The 18,505-nt window shown below is 39.3% G+C and overlaps 1 protein-coding gene across 1 annotated transcript in view; it reads left to right on the forward strand.

The window, feature by feature from the left end:
• Positions 1–2,444: 2,444 nt before the first annotated feature.
• The window catches only part of HSPA12A (heat shock protein family A (Hsp70) member 12A), a 49,708-nt gene continuing 33,647 nt past the window's right edge, over positions 2,445–18,505 (forward strand). Inside the window, exons 1-5 of the mRNA XM_032225603.1 lie at positions 2,445–2,616; positions 6,042–6,127; positions 7,028–7,155; positions 14,193–14,379; positions 16,842–16,946. Coding sequence (XP_032081494.1) covers positions 2,445–2,616; positions 6,042–6,127; positions 7,028–7,155; positions 14,193–14,379; positions 16,842–16,946 — 678 coding nt within the window. The remainder of the gene's footprint in view (positions 2,617–6,041; positions 6,128–7,027; positions 7,156–14,192; positions 14,380–16,841; positions 16,947–18,505) is intronic.

The raw sequence follows: 18,505 nt of genomic DNA on the forward strand, positions 1-18,505 counted from the left end.
CCTCAAACATCTTAACCCTGGCTATATAATGGTTATATGCAATAGAACCAAGCAGAGATTATGAAATATGAGAGGAATTATACCAACTGTGCTTAATTAAATATGTTCCTTAGTCAAGTTCCTAGTGACTGCTGGTCATATCCATGTAGGTTTTGTCAGCAACAACACAGTGACTTTTCACAGTACTATAAATGGTTACTCACTTTTATTACGAAGTATTAGAAACTTCCTGGGAGTGAGGAACGCCTGGTTTCCATTAGAACTAAGAAAGGATTGCACCAATGCACATTCAGGGGTGTCAAACGTGTGGCCCGCAGGTCGGATGCACCAGATGCTGGCCCCACCACCACTTGGTTTAGCAAAGGGGTTAACCTCACGTGACGCCATCATGGCAACACAAGTTTGACACTGCTGCTCTGGTTCTTGCTTTTACTTCAGTCGAAGTAAACACTGATAGCCAGAATCCGAGATGGTTTTTTTGCTACTATGCTTATCAGGTCTAAAGATATGGTGAAATTATTCTTGGAATGCTCAAGGGAATTCCTTTCTCCTAGGAATAATAGGAGTTTTGATTAAGTGTAGCAAACATAAGATTTATCCCGACTTATATGGCTTTGATGTGCTATTTTATTTATACAATTTATTAATTACAACTCACAATTGTAGAAATATAATTAGTTTATGGAATTAATAGCCCTCATGCAGAACACTCAGAGTAACTCTGTAGTAAATGTGCTTGGGTTTGTACCTGAAGTAGAACTCCACTTCAAAAACACTGAAATTTTGAACAGCTTACAGATCCTACCTATACTGTAAGTAAATGGACTTACATGCAATGTACATGTAAGAGAAAATAAAATGGGATTCTAGAAACATAGTTGCCTATTTTGAGCCTGCCCAATCACAATGAGATCAAAGACCTTTGCAAGTTCTTCAGTCCCACGATTAAAATTAAATCATTTAAAAAACCTCCTCTTCCGCTAACCCAGGGCTGTCAAATTTATGGCCCGTGGGCCAGATGCGTCACACGCTGGCCACACTCAGTTTAGCGAAGGGGGGGGAAAGTCATGATACGTCATGTGACACCACCATGACGATGCAAGTTTGACACTCCTGCTCTTTTCTTTTATACATAATTTAGGATGAGGTGGAATTTGAAATCATTTTAAATTAACAAAGCTGACTGTGGTTTGCATCCTTCGATTCTTATAGGACAAGCTACTCCCAAATCTTCAGATCCAATTAACTTCAAGCTGCTTTGGGAAGAGTTTTTGTTTTGACTCAGGCATGACTTAAATGACCAAGACTGCCTGTTGTTTGCCCACCGGTCTCTGTTCTGGAAACTATATACAGTTGATCCCAGCTAAAACTGCTGACATGCAAGTCTTTGATCACAAGAATATTAAAGAAACCTGATACTTAATGTTGACTAGTTGTTTATTAACATGTGAAATTAAAACATTTGTCAAAATCTCATAAAGTTGCTTCAGACTTAACCCAGAGCAGGGACAAAAGAGGTGGGGGCTCCAGTGGGTTCCACCACAAAACCACGTTCGACTAAAGCACGCTCGACGAAACCGCGTAGCTGACGTCATCAACAGGGCAACAACAGCGCGGAGACAGAAGCACGCTGTCAACGCTAAACCTAAAATTAACCCCTAAACCTAAACCTAACCCCTCTAAACCTAACCCTAAACCTAACCCTAAACCTAACCCTTAACCTAACCCTAAACCTAACCCTTAACCTAACCCTAAACCTAACCCTAAACCTAATCCTAACCCTTAACCTAACCCTAACCCTTAACCTAACCCTAAACCTAACCCTAACCCTTAATCTAACCCTAAAGCTAACCCTAAAGCTAACCCTAAACCTAATCCTTACCTTAAGTTGAATTGGCTTGCTTTCAAAGCGCTATTTAAAGCCCCCTTCTTTCTCCGTGCTGGCTGTTGTCGCCCTGTTGATGACGTCAGCGATGCGGTTTAATCGGCTTAGTCGAGCGCGGTCTTGTTGTGCCACGCCTCCAGTGGTGCCCGTGGGATGGGGCAAAGGGGACAGAAGCAACATAGAACCGGCATGTAACATAGCACTGCATGTCACTCCCATTTTGCAACATCATATGTAGAACCCAAAAGGCAGAGCTTGCAACTGGATGCCCTTTGGGCTCCATAATCATATACATTTGATGAGTAAATGTTTAGCAGGTTTGTAGAAGTAGATGTGCTTTACGTTGAGAAGTTTCCTTGTGCTCAAAGGATGAGGCAGCGATGCAGTTTTCCCTTATGAGGTTCACGTTGTCTCCCCTGATGGTTCTAGTAGGCAAAAGAGGTGCCTGCAGATTTGTGATATGTACCTTAGTCATAAACATTAGTTTTATGAACAGGAACTTTTTAGCAATGTAAGATATATCTATGTGGCATCATTGACTTTAAGAAGCAGGAAGATTATGTTGCTTTATAGCAACCTTTTGGAAGGTCTGGATTTGCCCAGTGATCAGCGACTTCCCCAAATTCATGCTGTTCATTCTACCCCAGCTCCTACAGTTGCCAAGATTGACATAATGTATGTGATGGGACTTTTTGACCTTGAGTCCCTGTGGAATCCTGATCATGATCTAAGTAACTTTATTTTCATTATACTGATACATTTTTTAGGCCATGATTGACTGAAATTAGGTGATGGTGTTAACTTCGTTTCATTAAGAAACAAAACATTTGCGGTTTCTTCTAGGATGTGTCTTCTCTGAAGAAAGTCTTGTAGTGGTCAGTGGTGGCTACTGCCAGGAAAATATGCATTAGGGTGTGCCTTTAAATTTTTCATGTTTTTTTTTACCTGACAACTCAGCTGTAGCTTGTTATGTGGACATTCTTAAATCTGAGTTTGTGATCATGTGTCTTCAGCCTGGTTAAAACAATATTGCATTTGGTGGTCATAGTGTTAAGTTTCTCAAATACCAGATGCATTTTCCTATATTAGGAAACAGTTGCAGACAAATATCTTTCATCATTGCCCATAGTTTCAAGAATAGATGTATTGCTGTAATATTTGGAGGAAAGGTAAGATGAAAAGCTAAGAACATTTTATGCTGCAACAGCCTATGAAATCTCGAAATGAAAGTGCATTATCATTGTCCATATAACAGCAGTTTAGTTTAGTTTATTGATTTTGTATGGGAGGGAAACCTATGGGTCCTTTCAGCAACTTGAATTGTTATCTTTAAGAAACAAGCAAGAAGATCATAAAGAGGATAGATAATTCAGACCTGGAAGCTAACAGTCAGCAGTTGTTAATAACTGTTATTGTTAAAGGGGCAGAATATTCAATCAGGATATTCTACTCACAAGATTTAAAAGTTGTCTTTTTCAGTTCACTGGGCATAATCTCATAGTTGTCTTGGAAGCTGTATCCATATATTGTGCTAAATCATGGCTTCAGCCATGGCAACTATCAGTATAGTGAAAACAATACTAAATTGCCTTTATTTATTTATTATGCTGGAGGTGTCTGTGTGTGTGTGTATATGTATATACAACATTATATATGTGTGTGTGTGTGTGTGTGTGTGTGTGTGTGTGTGTGTGTGTGTGTACACAAATGTAACAAGGCAACATAAAAAATGACTGCCTGCCTGGATGGCTCCCAGAGTGAGCTGATAGACAGAAAAAGGGAAGCAGTATGCTCCCTCCCATATTTGGGCATACCAGGGGTTGTGACATAATACATATACATACATACATACATACATACATACATACATACATACATACATACATACAATGATTGAATTCTGTTCATTTTTTCCAATTTTAAGAAATTGCCTTGACAATCTCTCCCCACTATTTTTGGCAAGGTTTTTCAGAAGTGGTTTGTCCTTCCTAGAACTGAAAGAAAGAAAGGTCACTCAGATTTGTGCCTAAGGCAGGGCTAGAATTCATGGTCTCCCAGTTTCTAGCATAATGCCTTAACCACCACATCAAACAGGCTCTGTGTGTTTTTTGTGTATCTCTGTGTGTGCATAGGTGTGCATAGACGACATGGTATCTCAGTCTACAGTAGGACCATCTTGTATATCATGAAGAGATTTAAACTTTCCCCTGGGGTTGAATAATTTCCAAAATCTTCATTCATCCAGGAAATAAAATCCACTCTTGGTATCAATAATGAGAATCAATACATCATTGTTACATGGCACAAAATTATTCCAGTTTGTTAAATGGGATTTGTTTCTCTTTGTGTAGAGAGCATTTTTGGCAGTGTGGTGGCTCGATGGTGAAGATGATAGGCTTGTCGGCTGGAAAGCAGGCAGCCCAGGTTTGAGGCCTGACCGCCACGTGACAGGATGAGCTCCTGTCATTGCCCCAGCTGCTGCCAACCTAGTAATTTGAAAGCATGCAAATGCATGTTGATAAATAAGTACTACTTCGGTGTGTAGGTAACAGCGCTTCATGACATTATGCTGGCCACATGACCATGGAAATGTCTTTGGACAGCTCTGGCTCAATGACCTTGAAATGTTGCCCTTATAGTTGGCAACGACTAGTGGAGTAAAATCCACAGGGACTACTGTACCTTTTTTTAATACAGCATTTTGGTTTTGCCATTATAAGAACTCTTACTACAAAAGGGTTTCACTGAAGTCAGTGAAAGTTGAGAAAGTTTTGTTCATTTGAATTGAAAGAATCTGGGGAAACATGCATACATAACTCACACTGAAGTACTAAGTCATTAAAGAGCAACAAAAGAAGTACTGTAAAGCTTTTTAAATGAAAAATGCTGCAAAATAAATAGAAAGCCAAGAGCTGTTATGCAAAGGAAAAAATGTCTTTTTGTCTTCGTGGCATTTCAGAAAACTTTTAAGTGAACCAACTTCATTTGGTTTCATATTTTGCTATACAGATGGCTGATACCTAGAAACCAAACCAGACGGACGCACATAATCACTGTTATGCAAGCTTATTTCTTGAATGCAACTACTTTACATGGCATTTCACTAAATAGCCTGCTACCCTACTTGTTGTGATTATAGGATGTGTGATTCATTGTGGTAACCATGGAAACTCAGAGGAAACTTGCTATATTTGCTAGAATGAACTAACATAGAATACATTCTATTCCAACAAATTCAAATCTGTTTCTTCCTTTTCAAGTGAAAATAATGCAAATACATAAAACTTTATTTGGAGACTTAATCCAATCAAATATTGGAATTAAATCACATCTCCAAACTGAAATCAGAAAATTCAATTCAATGTTATCAGATGCCTATGAAACAGTGGAAAAGTGAATTAATTTTCTGTTGGATCATTCAAAGATCAGAGTCAATCTATATATCCCTAGAAAATAATAGTGACACAAGAAATAAATTTTGAGAGCTCATGCTCTCATGAAATAAAAACAATTGTTTTAAGGAGGGGCCGCCTTTGTAAGCTGAAAAAAAAATGGGCACCCTGCTTCTAGCATAATAGCAATTATGGAACAAGATATTTCTCCTAATTCCTATCTTGGTCAAGATTCACAATTGAAGCCTCTGTTGACACATGCCTGATATGGTTTGAATCATTGGCCTATGCTTTCTACCCTTTGAACCAGCAGGGCAATCCAGTTGTTCTGCATCCTTTTATATTCTATATGATTTGCTTTATTCATATTTTATGTTGCCGCATTAGCCAATATTAAGAACCTTTATTTCTGCCTGAAGATAAGTAAATAGTCATAAGATCCCAAGCATCATGGAATTTAACCCGAACTTCTGAAGAAAAGAAGATGGAATGGAGGGATGTGGGAGACATATCCCCATACTGTATCTACCCTTAGGGGCTTAGTCAAAATGAATAGTCCAGTTTATTCATGGTTAGAAGAATGGCATTTAAATTTTAAATGACCGTGGCATTAAAATCAGTAATGCAGAAGATTGTTATGTGCATTGCTTTGGTTATTCTCTGGCTCTGAACCATCTTGGCAATGTGAAGGAATGCCCTTTTGGTTGCCCTTTCTTCATCTTTGAAAGATACCAAGTTCATTAAATGCCTCCCTTTTCTTTCAGATGCAGTTTCAACATCCGCCTATGCATCTCCAGCAAGAAGTTTAGGAGATCCAGGAATCACACCCTTGTCTCCTTCCCACATTGCGGTAAGATTTATCACCTAAACAGGTAGTCCCTGAGTTGCAAAAATTCATTTAGTGACTGTTCAAAGTTGCAATGGCACAGAAAAATGTGACTTATGACCATTGTTCACGCTTAAGGACCCATTGTGGCATCCTCATGGTCAGGTGATGAAAATTCAGATGGCTGGCTGACTCTTATTTATGATAGTCACAGTGTCTTGGGGTCATGTGATCTCCGTCTTCAACTCTCTGGCAAGCAATGTCAATGGGGAAGCCAGATTAACTAACAAACATGTTACCAATATAACAACTGCCTCCAGAAGTTGTGAATGCCCCAACACTGGAAGTCTTTAAAAAGATGTTGGATAGCCATTTGTCTGGAATGGTATAGGGTTTCCTGCCTAGGCAGAGGGTTGGGCTAGAAGACCTCCAAGGTCCCTTCCAACGCTGCTATTGTGTTGTATTGTATAACTGCAGTGATTCGCTTAATGGTGGTATCAAGAAAGGTGATAAAATGGCAAAATTCACTTAATGTCCCACTTTATAACAGAAATTTGGGGCTCAATTGTGATAGTAAATTGAGGGCTACCTGTATTAGCTTGCTACAACCTAATATTTTATAAATATATTAGATTTCAGCTCTGGAAATCCCTAGTCAATATGACCAAATCATCATTATCATCACCATCACCACCACCACCACCACCACCACCACGAAATTCTATGTGTTTGCTAAGAGTCAAAGATGATTTGATGGCACATAATCATTATTTCAAAAACATGACAACATTATTGTTTAAAGGTCAGCTTTGTTGGCTAATCATTTCAGCCTTCAGCTCCTGAACTGTATCAAAGGAGAATCAAACAGAGCTAGTAATGTTTACAATTCCTCCTTAAACCATCCCATTTCTGTTCCTTGGACAGAAGGACTCAGATGCAAACGATGCCGAGGAGCAGACATTTCTTGTTGTGGTGGCTATTGACTTTGGCACAACTTCCAGTGGTTACGCTTACAGCTTCACCAAGGAACCCGAATGTATTCATGTAATGAGGTGAGGATCCGTATCCTGGCCTTGGTGCTTGGAGCTGTGTGATTTTTTAATTAAGGGAACTCAAAGGAAATGCAGTGGCACAGTGGTTAGAGTGCAGTATTGCAGGCTACTTTTGCTGGCTGCCTGAAATTTGGCAGTTCAAATCTCACCAGGCTCAAGGTTGACTCAGCCTTCCATCCTACTGAGATGGGTAAAATGAGGACCCAGATTGTTGGCCGCAATATGCTGACTCTGTAAACTGCTTAGAGAGGGCTGTAAAGCACTGTGTCTAAGTACTATTGCTATAAGTGCTGTTAACTTAATCAACATGTAATGGACAAAGGGAAATATAAAGAGTTACATTATTCTGTGGTAAAATTGCTGGTTTGATTAGTGCTTATTTTAATTACATATAGGGATACCTTTTGATTTTATCTGCCTTAATGAATGTAGAAATATTTTAAAAGCCACACTAAATTATTATTTCTGAATGAGTGTAACCCAATGGAGGCAGGCAGATTTCCCAGTTTCTATATTTAGGAAGAAACCTATCACAGAATGTCCAATAAGTGAGGATTTAATCTCAGTGTATTGGCCCTTACACATCCAGTTTTTGCATCAAAAGATGTGCAGCCTATTCTGATCTTCTATAGAGTAGGTGAGTGTCATTAGTATATCGATTACATCTATCCCCCCCCAACTACTCAATGACCCAAACTATGATATTACATGTTAATCACTATTAGAAACAAAAATGTATGTTGTAAGCCACATCACAGTGCCCTCAACCCCAGAGAGGTTGGGCATTGTCAAAAACTTTTAAAAAAAACTTGAAAACATAAGTCTTTTTTAGGGGTCTGTCATAAATTTGAATGGATGCCTAAGAAACTTCTTTCTACTTATCTCCAGACATGTCTGATGATGCATTTTCAACCAGAGTCATCAGACATAAGGAAATAAGCAATTATCTCAACAGCACCAGCATTTCATAAAACAATAGGAAATAAAAGTATTTTTAGTTATATAGAAATGTTCAAATGTTTTTAGAAATGAGAATTTTCCTGCAAACCAGATTTCAGACTTCTATAGTGAAATGTATTTCCTTTTTTTTAAAAAAAAAAAGAGAGAGCCTTAGAATGGCTTTTTCTCTGTGGTTTGCAATTTTCCATTAATCTGCAATAAAAAAACAAATCATACTGAAGTTGTGAATTGCGAATACTGAATCAAACCTGAAGATTAGTTCAAAAGTGAAAACTGGATCAGTGTGATTACTGTGAAAACTGGATCAGTGTGAAATATTAACAAGTAGTATTTAGCCATCCAAGCTGTATGTTCAAAAAGTTCATAAAAATGAGCATAAGAAATCCCAACAGCGGTTCTTGTGAGTTCTTGTTTTTCAGAATTGTTTCTAGAGAACTTTTTAAAATAAATAAATAAAAGGAGTAAAATAAGTATGGCAGTTAACTATGGCTTATGTTTATTAAACTGTGATAACTGGTAATGTAGATAGAATTGCAAAGTCAATATTTACGTAATCTGTGTACTTTGGAAGATATTTATTACAGGAAATGTCATTTCGAGCTACATTATATTTGAGGATGTTTACATTAAAATAAAATAAAATGTTAGTTCTATCTTACTCTTTTTCATTAACCCTCACCCTTCCACAGTTTTCTTACTGCTTTGCACTGATCCTTTTCTACTATTCATTTTCAATAAAATGTAAAAAGGACAAAATTACTTTCTTGTGACTATTGTTAACACAGCCATAAAGAAATCAATGGAGTGGATTGGGAGATGTGTAATTGAGTGTGAAGCTTCTGATAGGTTGTGATTGCAAAATTGTTAGCCCAAGCAAAGTCACAGAACTGGAAGGGGTCAGTAAGCCAATCTCTTCTGCTATCCTGTTCTATAAGAGGTAAAACATTTCTTATAGCTCCTCTCCAAAAGGAAAACGAATACAGCTCCAAGGAGTTGCCAGCCATTCTGCCACAACAACAGTTATGAATGCAAGTGCCACAACAGATTGCAATTTCCTGTTATTACCTGGAATACAGATAATCATAGAAAAATCTTATTCTTCTCTCCAGCTTTAAAACTGCAGGTGAAATGGGGAGGGAAGCAGCAAAGGAAATAAAATTATAATGCTCTTACTTGAATCTCAAGCTTTGTCATGCTTTTTGTTCAGTTGTTGGGCTAACGTGGAAATGAATTAGCTTCTGTGTGGCATACAACCTCTTGCTTTTAATGTAGAGAAACTGGTCCTTCCGACCTCCTTCACAGAGGCTTCTAGTTTTTTGTGATTCAGTATCAGAGATGACAAACACTGGGGTCGAAGAGTTGAAACACACACAAAAATGGGCCTGTCTTTGGGATGATAAACCTGTCCAGGTTAAGTCAATTCATTTTTGAAAATAACTTTTATCAGTACAGGGTCAGGGTTGAATAGAGTATGTGTACAAGAAATGGGTTGAGTGACTGGATTATTATGTTATTGATTCATTGTCTTCTTTCATAAAAAGTGTATAATCTCCTCCAACACATTAACTTTTTATTTTAGCGTAGAACTTACACACATTTTTAACTTTCTCATAGAATAATAGAGTAGGAAAGGACCATGGAAGTATTCTATTCCAACCCCCTGCTCAAGCAGGAGACTCTATACCAGTGTTTCTCAACCTTGGTGACTTTAAGTCCTGTGGACTTCAACTCCCAGAATCCCCCAGCCAGCTGTGCTGGCTGGGGGATTCTGGAAGTTGAAGTCCACAGGACTTAAAGTCGCCAAGGTTGAGAAACACTGATCTATACCATTTTAGATAAATGATTGTCCAGTCTCTTTTTGAAAGCCTCTAGTAATGGAGCACCCACAACTTCCGAAACCAAGTTGTTTCATTGGTTGATTGCTCTCGCCATTAGGAAATTTCTCCTAAGTTCTAGGGTTGCTTCTCTTCTTGGTTAGTTTCCATCTATTGTTTCTCATCTTGCCTTTTGGTGCTTTGGAAAATAGTTTGTCTGTCTTTGTGGGAGTCCCTCAAATATTGAAACATTGCTATCATATCTTCCCTAGTCTCTTCATTAGATTAGACATACCCAATTCCTGTAACCAGTATGTTTTTAGCCTCCAGTCCCCTAATCATTCTTGCCCCTCTTCTCTGCATTCTTTCCAGAGTCTCAATATCTTTTTATATTGTGATAATCAGAATTGGATGCAGTATTCCAAGTGCAATCTTACTAAGGCTATGTAAAAAGCCTTAGTAAGGCTTTGTCTCTCACTGAAACAAAATAGCTTAAAAACACAATCAAGTGACTCCAAGCATATACTATTGTGCTGCTGATATTGTCCTTGACTTCATCAAACCATCCTAAGAACGATGCAATTGCCAAGTCTTGACTCCTGCTTCTTAACCTTTCCCTGTTAACATCAAAGTGCTTAACAGAGAAGAGTGACAGGGAAGACTTTATTTATAGTTCTCGAAATGCATAATAAAAAGACTGCAGGCGTTGCCAAGGTTCCTTGATGCAGAGTAGAGATGTAGTATGGGGGAATCAGCTGAGGGCAGAGATTCCATACTAGGATGGCCACGGGAAACATGTGACAGGCTGGATGAATAAATAGGGACCACGGTTTCATCAAGTCAGAATACTTACTCTTATTGTTTATGTACACTTAGTCTTTTCTTTGATAGTATTAAAATAAAAATGTCTGCAGAAGTAAATGGAAAATACTTTGTTAATAAGCAATGCGACTTTTTTTACCGCTAGAATTTCTTAAAATACAACTTATAAAATAAAACAAACCTAAGACTATAGGAAACAGGCTTATAAGAAGTTGGCTATTGCTTTGTGTAGACAAACACTCTTGATTAATAAGTAGCACTAGTTTCACCTGTCAGAGTTTAGTTTAGTTTAGTTTTGGTTTATTTGTATGCCGCCCTTCTCCAGGAGGGACTCAGGGCGGCGAACAACTCAAAGGGGAAAGGGAACATAAACAACAGTACACATAATTAAAATACACGAAAATCACACAGCCATACCAGTCGAGAGGGGAGGGGAACTCATCAACCCCAGCCCTGCCGGCACAGCCAGGTTTTGACGGCTTTCCAGAAGGCCTGGAGAGAGGTGAGGGTCCGGATCTCCACAGGGAGTTCATTCCAAAGGACCGGAGCTGCTACAGAGAAGGCCCTCCCCCAGGTAGTAGCCAGATGGCATTGGCTGGTGGACGGAACCCGGAGGAGGCCGACCCTGTGTGATCTGATGGGTCTTTGGGAGGTAATTGGCAGCAGGCGGTCTCTCAAGTACCCAGGTCCAATACCATGAAGGGCTTTATAAGTTACGACTAGCACTTTGAAGCGTATCCGGAGACCGATCGGTAGCCAGTGCAGCTCGCGGAGGATAGGTGGGTGTACCGAGGTCTCCAACCTTGGAGTTCAAGGTCTGCCAGGCTTAAAGTTGCCAAGGTTGGAGACCCCTGACCTAAGTGACTATATTAAGTCTTATTTGGAAATGTTTTGGATTGAACCTGGGACTGTCTGCATGCAAAGCATATGATTTTCTGCTGAGCTATATCCTCTCTGGATAGGTCTACCTATATCTTGGTGGGAAATGTTATGGTTATACAAAGCTTCTGGTTCAACCAACATATGATGCAAGATTGTGATTGTACGTTTTAAGAGTTATCGCAAGTCAGTGCAGGATTTAAATGTTGGAATGCTTTGGCCTTTTGTCTTGTGCTATTACTCCTTATGGTGGGGCAGGATTTGTATTCTTAACAATCATTGTGCATTAGAGGCCTGATCAAGCCAAAATCTAGGTCAGAATCTGTTCCTTTTTTCCTAGTTATAAGAAAGTAGAAAGGACTAGGGAAATCCCAACCTGAATCTGTCACAAGTTGTAAACCTTTCTTTTAGTAACATTTCGCACGGTATTACTCATCTTTACATCCTAAAGGAAGAAAAGAAATACAGGTTTTGCTATTATTAAATAAAGGCTGAAATTCTCTGCCAGCTGAATTTTGGGCACTGATGTGTATAGTCTGAAACACAGACTCAGGGTGCGTTGGCAATTCTTAAACATTGGGACCATCCAAGTTGAGGAAGGGTTTGATTTAGAGAGCCGAGGTGGTGCAGTGGGTAGAGTGCTGTACTGCAGGCCACTTCAGCTGACTGTTACCTGCAGTTCAGCGGTTCTAATCTCACCGGCTCAGGGTTGACTCAGCCTTCCATCCTTCCGAGGTGGGTAAAATGAGGACCCGGATTGTTGGGGGCGATATGCTGACTCTGTAAACCGCTTAGAGTGGGCTGAAAGCCCTATGAAGCGGTATATAAGTCTAACTGCTATTGCTAACTGCTATTGATAGAAAAATTCATTCGTATACTAAAGATAGCTCTCGGAATCTTAGCCACAGGGTGCACCCTGTGTGCCTGACAGAACAGCACTGAGAAGGGATTCAAAAGGTTTATTGCAGTTAAATTAAGATCAAAAATGAGTCAAAATTACAGTTATTAGGATTCCCAATCAAAACAATATTTTTTTTCCTTGCTTTGATTGTGCAGCTGGTGCGCAGGACTTCACAAGCAGCAATCTCGATTCAGACTCTGAATGGCACAAAACGATGCATTTCAATCTCTTTTTTTTTACCACGTCTCAGATTACCATGTGCTTCCACTAAAGTCTAATTCAAGATATTTGGATATTATTATTTACAGTTATCATTTGTTAATTTAATAGACTTTTACAATTTGTGTATCCCCCCTCCCCTTCACAAACAAGCCACTGGGATTCTCTTTGCTCTATAATGAACTCCTAATTATATATTGAGAAGGCAATTTCATGGGCTGAGAACAAAGGATGTTTTATTGCTAAGAGATAATTGTGCAGTGCTAATGTATTGACTCAAGTGTAAGAGGTTGTGACCAGTTAGTGTGCCCTTTTGACAAATGACCTCACCCGAAAAGCCTAAGAGGTTTAGCTCACTTGAGTTATTGACAGTGTTAATAATAAACAATGTGCTACAGCAAGGAGAGAAAAAAACATTGTCACCCACAAAATATACTCACTTTATGCTCTTTATTATTTGATCCTTCGATACAGTCTCTTGTATTAAATGCAGTGCCAGTGCATGTAAAGGTAAAGATTATCCTCACACATATGTGCTAGTCGTTCCCGACTCTAGGGGGCAGTGCTCATCTCCGTTTCAAAGCCGAAGAGCCAGTGCTGTCCAAAGACGTCTCCGTGGTCATGTGGCTGGCATGACTAAACACTGAAGGCGCATGGAACGTTACCTCCCCACCAAAGGTGGTTCATATTTTTCCACTTGCATTTTTACATGCTTTCGAACTGCTAGATTGGCAGAAGCTAGGACAAGTAACAAGAGCTCACTCTGTTACGCGACACTAGGGATTCGAACCCCCGAATTGCTGACTGTTCTCATCGACAAGCTCAGTATCTTAGCCACTGAGCCATCGTATCCCTGCCAGTGCATGTACCATGCTTTTTATATGTTTTGCATGCTGGGGCAGAACCTGGCTGCTGCAGTCCAGTGAGCCTCCTTCTCCGAACCAAGAACTACTCAAAACCAAAACAATTAAAGGAGTTTTTTTTTCCTAATAGTCAAGGGCCGTAGGGAACACATCTTTAAAATAGGGCTCTATTATATAAAATACTTGATGCTTTTCTTTGTAGAGGAAACAGGAATTACAATGCTTTGGGCAATTGACCCATCTGCTTTCTTCTCATACAGACCCATCATAGGAATCCACAAACAAGATCTGGCAATAAGGTTCTGCTTGTGGATTGTCCGTTAGTGCTCGGTGGGGGGGGGACTTTATGAGAAAAGTGGCACACTTTATACCTAACTTTTGGTGGATTTTGGTGTATTTTCCTCCAGAACCTCTAAATATCAGCCTGCAATTGCTTTAAAAAAAAAACTCTTAGAAGGTTGTGTACTGATTTTTTAAAAATAATTCCACAAAGCTTTTGTGTTGGATTAAATTACGCAGGTTGAATAGCAATAGATATCAAACTTTGATGGATTTTAAATTATTTTCTCTATGTTCTAGGCGATGGGAAGGAGGAGATCCTGGTGTGGCCAACCAGAAGACACCAACAACTATTCTCTTGACCCCAGAACGAAAGTTCCATAGTTTTGGTTATGCGGCTAGAGATTTCTATCATGACCTAGATCCTAACGAATCAAAACACTGGCTCTATTTTGAAAAATTTAAGATGAAGCTCCACACAACCAGTGTAAGTAGTGAATCCATTTTATATTCTTACCTAAGAATGTTCAATGTTCATTTGATATAATGAACATTTTGTTTTAACATGCTACCCAAATAAATAAGTGATATTTTTCTGCAGCATTTTTACATCTTATTTTTTTTTGGTACCCATTTTCTTTAAAATCAGAGTTTATACACACACAGGCGCAGAGGGGAAAATACTTGTGAACACCAGTGTTCTGAAAATGTTAGGACTGAGCCCAAAAATGACACTGTAAAGTCTAATTGAGTCCAGTTCTGTACTTAATTACATCTAATAGAACTTGCTAAGCTAAAGCTATAGCCTTCTAACCTAATAGATATACCTTGGGAAATTCTAGGCTATGGATACTCTTTCCTCTAAACCTAGTCCTGATTAGAGTCCTCCAGGAGTCTAATTTTGTCTCTTATTTTGGGTTTCTCTCTGGAATATGCTGCCTCCTTCCTGGGCAGGTCTGATATGATTGCCAAGATTCTCCACAGCTGCACAGAAAGCCTCAGAAAAGTTATGTTTGTGTTTCTGCCAGGTTTCCCCTCTCTGCATACAGGGACCTCAAATCCAATGTCTCCTCCATTTGCAACCTTCCCTGCTGGCTTCCCATTGACTTTCTGGGGAAGCCAGCAGAGAAGTTGCAAATAATGGTCACATGATTGCAGGGCACTTGGCAGTTGGGTGTAAAAGTGAACCAATGGGATTGGCGGGCCAGTGCGACAGTTTACGATGGCGGGAAATGCTTTACAGGTTGTAACATACTCATTCTGAGGGTGTCATTGCAAACAGTTATTAAGTGACTTCTTGTAAGTTGAGGACTACATGTATGTCTTGTCTGGGCTGGAATTTCCTTGTGAACAAGCCATTTATGAGTAAACTCACTGATACATGTAGGATTATTTAAGCCTTCATATTGCAGGTCTGTCTTTTATAAACATAATCAAGTATAAATGAGAAATCATATTGAAATGAAAATCCAGGATAATAGGGGTGTGCAAATGAATTCTTCAAGGAGTCATTGATAGGTGAAATGAGCATACCCACGTCTCATCCATCGCACATTTTCCATACAGGTAGTCCTCGACTTACAACAGTTCATTTAGTGGCTGTCCAAAGTTACAACAGCAATGAAAAAAGTGACTTATGACCATTTTTCATAGTTACAATCTTTGTACCATCCCCATGTGATCAAAATTCACATACTTGGCAACTAGTTCATACTTACGACCATTGCTGCATCCTTAGGTCATGTGATCACCTTTTGCGACGTTCTGATGAGCCAGGTCAATGGGGAAGCCAGATTCACTTAACAACCGAGTTACTAACTTATCAACTGCGGTGATTCGCTTAACAACTGAGGCAAATGTAAAGGTTGTAAAATGGGGGCAAAATTCACAACAAATGTCTCCCCTAACAACAGAAATGTTGGGTTCAATTGTGGTCGCAAATTGAGGACTACCTATATAGCAAAATAGCTGAGCCCATCAAATAGAAACCTAAAGGCTTCAATCCTTTTCCCAGAAGTTCTCTTGTTGTCTTCCTGCCCCAGCCATAACTGGAGTCAGCATTTTTTCATAAATCTCTATGCCGCCACCTTGTTTTCAGGGGGATCCTCACTTTGCAAACTGTCCAGCATTGATTTGTGAGACAGATAAGGCGTTTATTACCTGTGCTACCTTTATGGGGATAGATAAAAAAGTGGGAAAAATTTCTGTAGCTGTTTCCCCTGGTTATGTAGTGTCAAGGCATACTAGCAATAATAACTCTTCTCACTTTCTCTCATCTGTGCAAGAGGAGGATCAATCTCTCGAGTGATGTAGTCCTATACTTATCACCATAATGCAGTGGTTCCCAAACTTGGCAACTTTAAGACTTGTGGACTTCAACTCCCAGAATTCTCCAGCCAGCAGAGCTCTGCTGGCTGGAGAATTCTGGGAGTTGAAGTCCACAAGTCTTAAAGTTGCCAAGTTTGGGAACCACTGCCATAATGGAACCTGTCCAACCTCTTTTGTGATAGCTATAAAATGGCGTTAGGCATATCAGTATCTATGGATGCCGTTTCGCTAAAAACTGAAAGTAAATGCCACTGTTTGATAAAACATGATCATGTGACTGTAGGATCGGCTTTAAATGAGGCCTAGTTGCTGAGCAGCGGAATTTTGGTCATGTGACCATAGAGGGCAATAATCAGAACTTCGAATCGGGGTTGTAAGTAACTCCCAGTAGGTCCATCATAAATTTGAACGGTCACTAAGCAGCTTATCATAAGTCAAGGACTACTTGTAGGAAAAATTAAGAAGGGCAAAACAATAAAAATAAAATGACACAACCTAAAACCTATAAGAATTGTGAGTATTAGGCAGAAGGCATTATGAGTGAGGTTCAATGTTGTATTCCCTCAGCTCAGAAAGCATGGTTTAATATTTATTACTTCTGAAAATTATTTTCTTCTTCAGAATCTCAATCTGGAAACTGACTTGTCAGCAGCAAATGGCAAGAAAGTCAAGGCCCTTGAAATATTTGCATATGCTCTGCAGTACTTTAAGGAACAAGCATTAAAGGTAAAAAAAACCCCTCAACTTCTATTTCCAGCACATTTTAACCTTGCCAAATTCCAGCCTGCAGCAGTTTCTCTGATATAAACAAAGTGGAGCAGCTGTAGGAAATGTAGAAATACTGATGACGTTAAAACATCTAAACTACTTAACTCCTTCCTTCCTCACTGAGAAGACATCCCAGAAGATTCTGTCCTGTTGCATACATTGGTAGCATCCTCCTTCCACAGTATTCAGTGGCAAGCATTTGGTGCTGCTTCAGCATATTGAGAAAATGGACTTAATGTGACATAATTCTTGGCAACAAATAATTTTGCTTTTAAAAATGTATGTTTGAACAGAAAGTAAAGTTGAGTAAGACCCACCCAAGGATCTGATTTTTGATTGCGGGGCATTAAGAAAGGGATTTCTCCATATTCTGTCATTTGGTAAAAGGAGATAAGTCCCTGAGTTGATTTGTCATCGCTTAGTTAATTGGACTACCATTCCCACAGACTCTGTGTTCCCTCAAAGTCCTATAGACTAGAGAGCCTGCTTATCTGTTCATTGTGGTTGCTTGTTGTGACCCAAGGCTATGGGCATCTCTAATCTGTGGAGAAGCCACAAAGCCCATCTCCATGTCAGGTCACTCCCATTAAGATAGTCGTCTTTTCTGAGTTGTCTCCTAATTGTTTAAGTATTAATCAGTGGTGGGATTCAAAATTTACTACCGGTTCTGTGGGCGTGGCTTTGTGGACATGGCAGGGGAAAGATACTGCAAAATCCCCATTCTCTCCCCACCCCAACCTGCTTTCCAGCTCCATTCTCGTGGGCAACAAAAGAAGATCGGCTGGGAGGCAACTGGGGCGGTGCCAGCCTATTTCCCGGTTCTCCAAACTACTCAAAATTTCTGCTACTGGTTCTCCAGAACTATAAATGCTACAGACCAAGTACAAGATAATACAATTGAAATCACTTTAATTGTGCCGTTTCTGGAAGTATTTTCAGTGAGGTATTCTCAAGCTGCAGAATCTTTGGAACTCAAACTATCCATTTCATTGAAACATATATTTTAATGCATTGGTTTCCAAATATTTCCTCTTTTTCACAATAATTTCTTTCCCACTTTCCTGTTCCTAGTCCTGATTCAGGATAATGGAAGCAAAATAATTCTTGGTTGCAAAATACTTAGCACTCAGGGCCAAAGAAACATAAGAAGAGTTTCTATGAGAAATGTTATTATAGGTAAAAAATGAAATCCATCTGTCCTGCATACCATAGCCATGATCAAAGACATGAGTCTCCCCAGTTGGTTTCTAAGAAATAGGAGTGGCAGATACAATCTCAGTAGGAAGGTAATTGCTTTGACTTTGAATGATGGTTTTGCTTATGTCTCTTTCTAACTCTTCACATTCTCACAATATTTATTGAGGTTTGGAGAGGTTTTTATTTAAAACTGATTACATGTACTTGAATTTTTTCCCCATAAAAACCGGTGTGTAAATGTTCAGCAATGCAAACAAAATTAAAAAAAATTATAATTTAAAAGCTACACAAGAAAAAAATAAATAAGGCACTCTTAGCAG

The sequence above is a fragment of the Thamnophis elegans genome, chromosome 10 (genome assembly GCF_009769535.1).
Source record: "Thamnophis elegans isolate rThaEle1 chromosome 10, rThaEle1.pri, whole genome shotgun sequence".
Taxonomy (NCBI): Eukaryota; Metazoa; Chordata; class Lepidosauria; order Squamata; family Colubridae; genus Thamnophis; species Thamnophis elegans.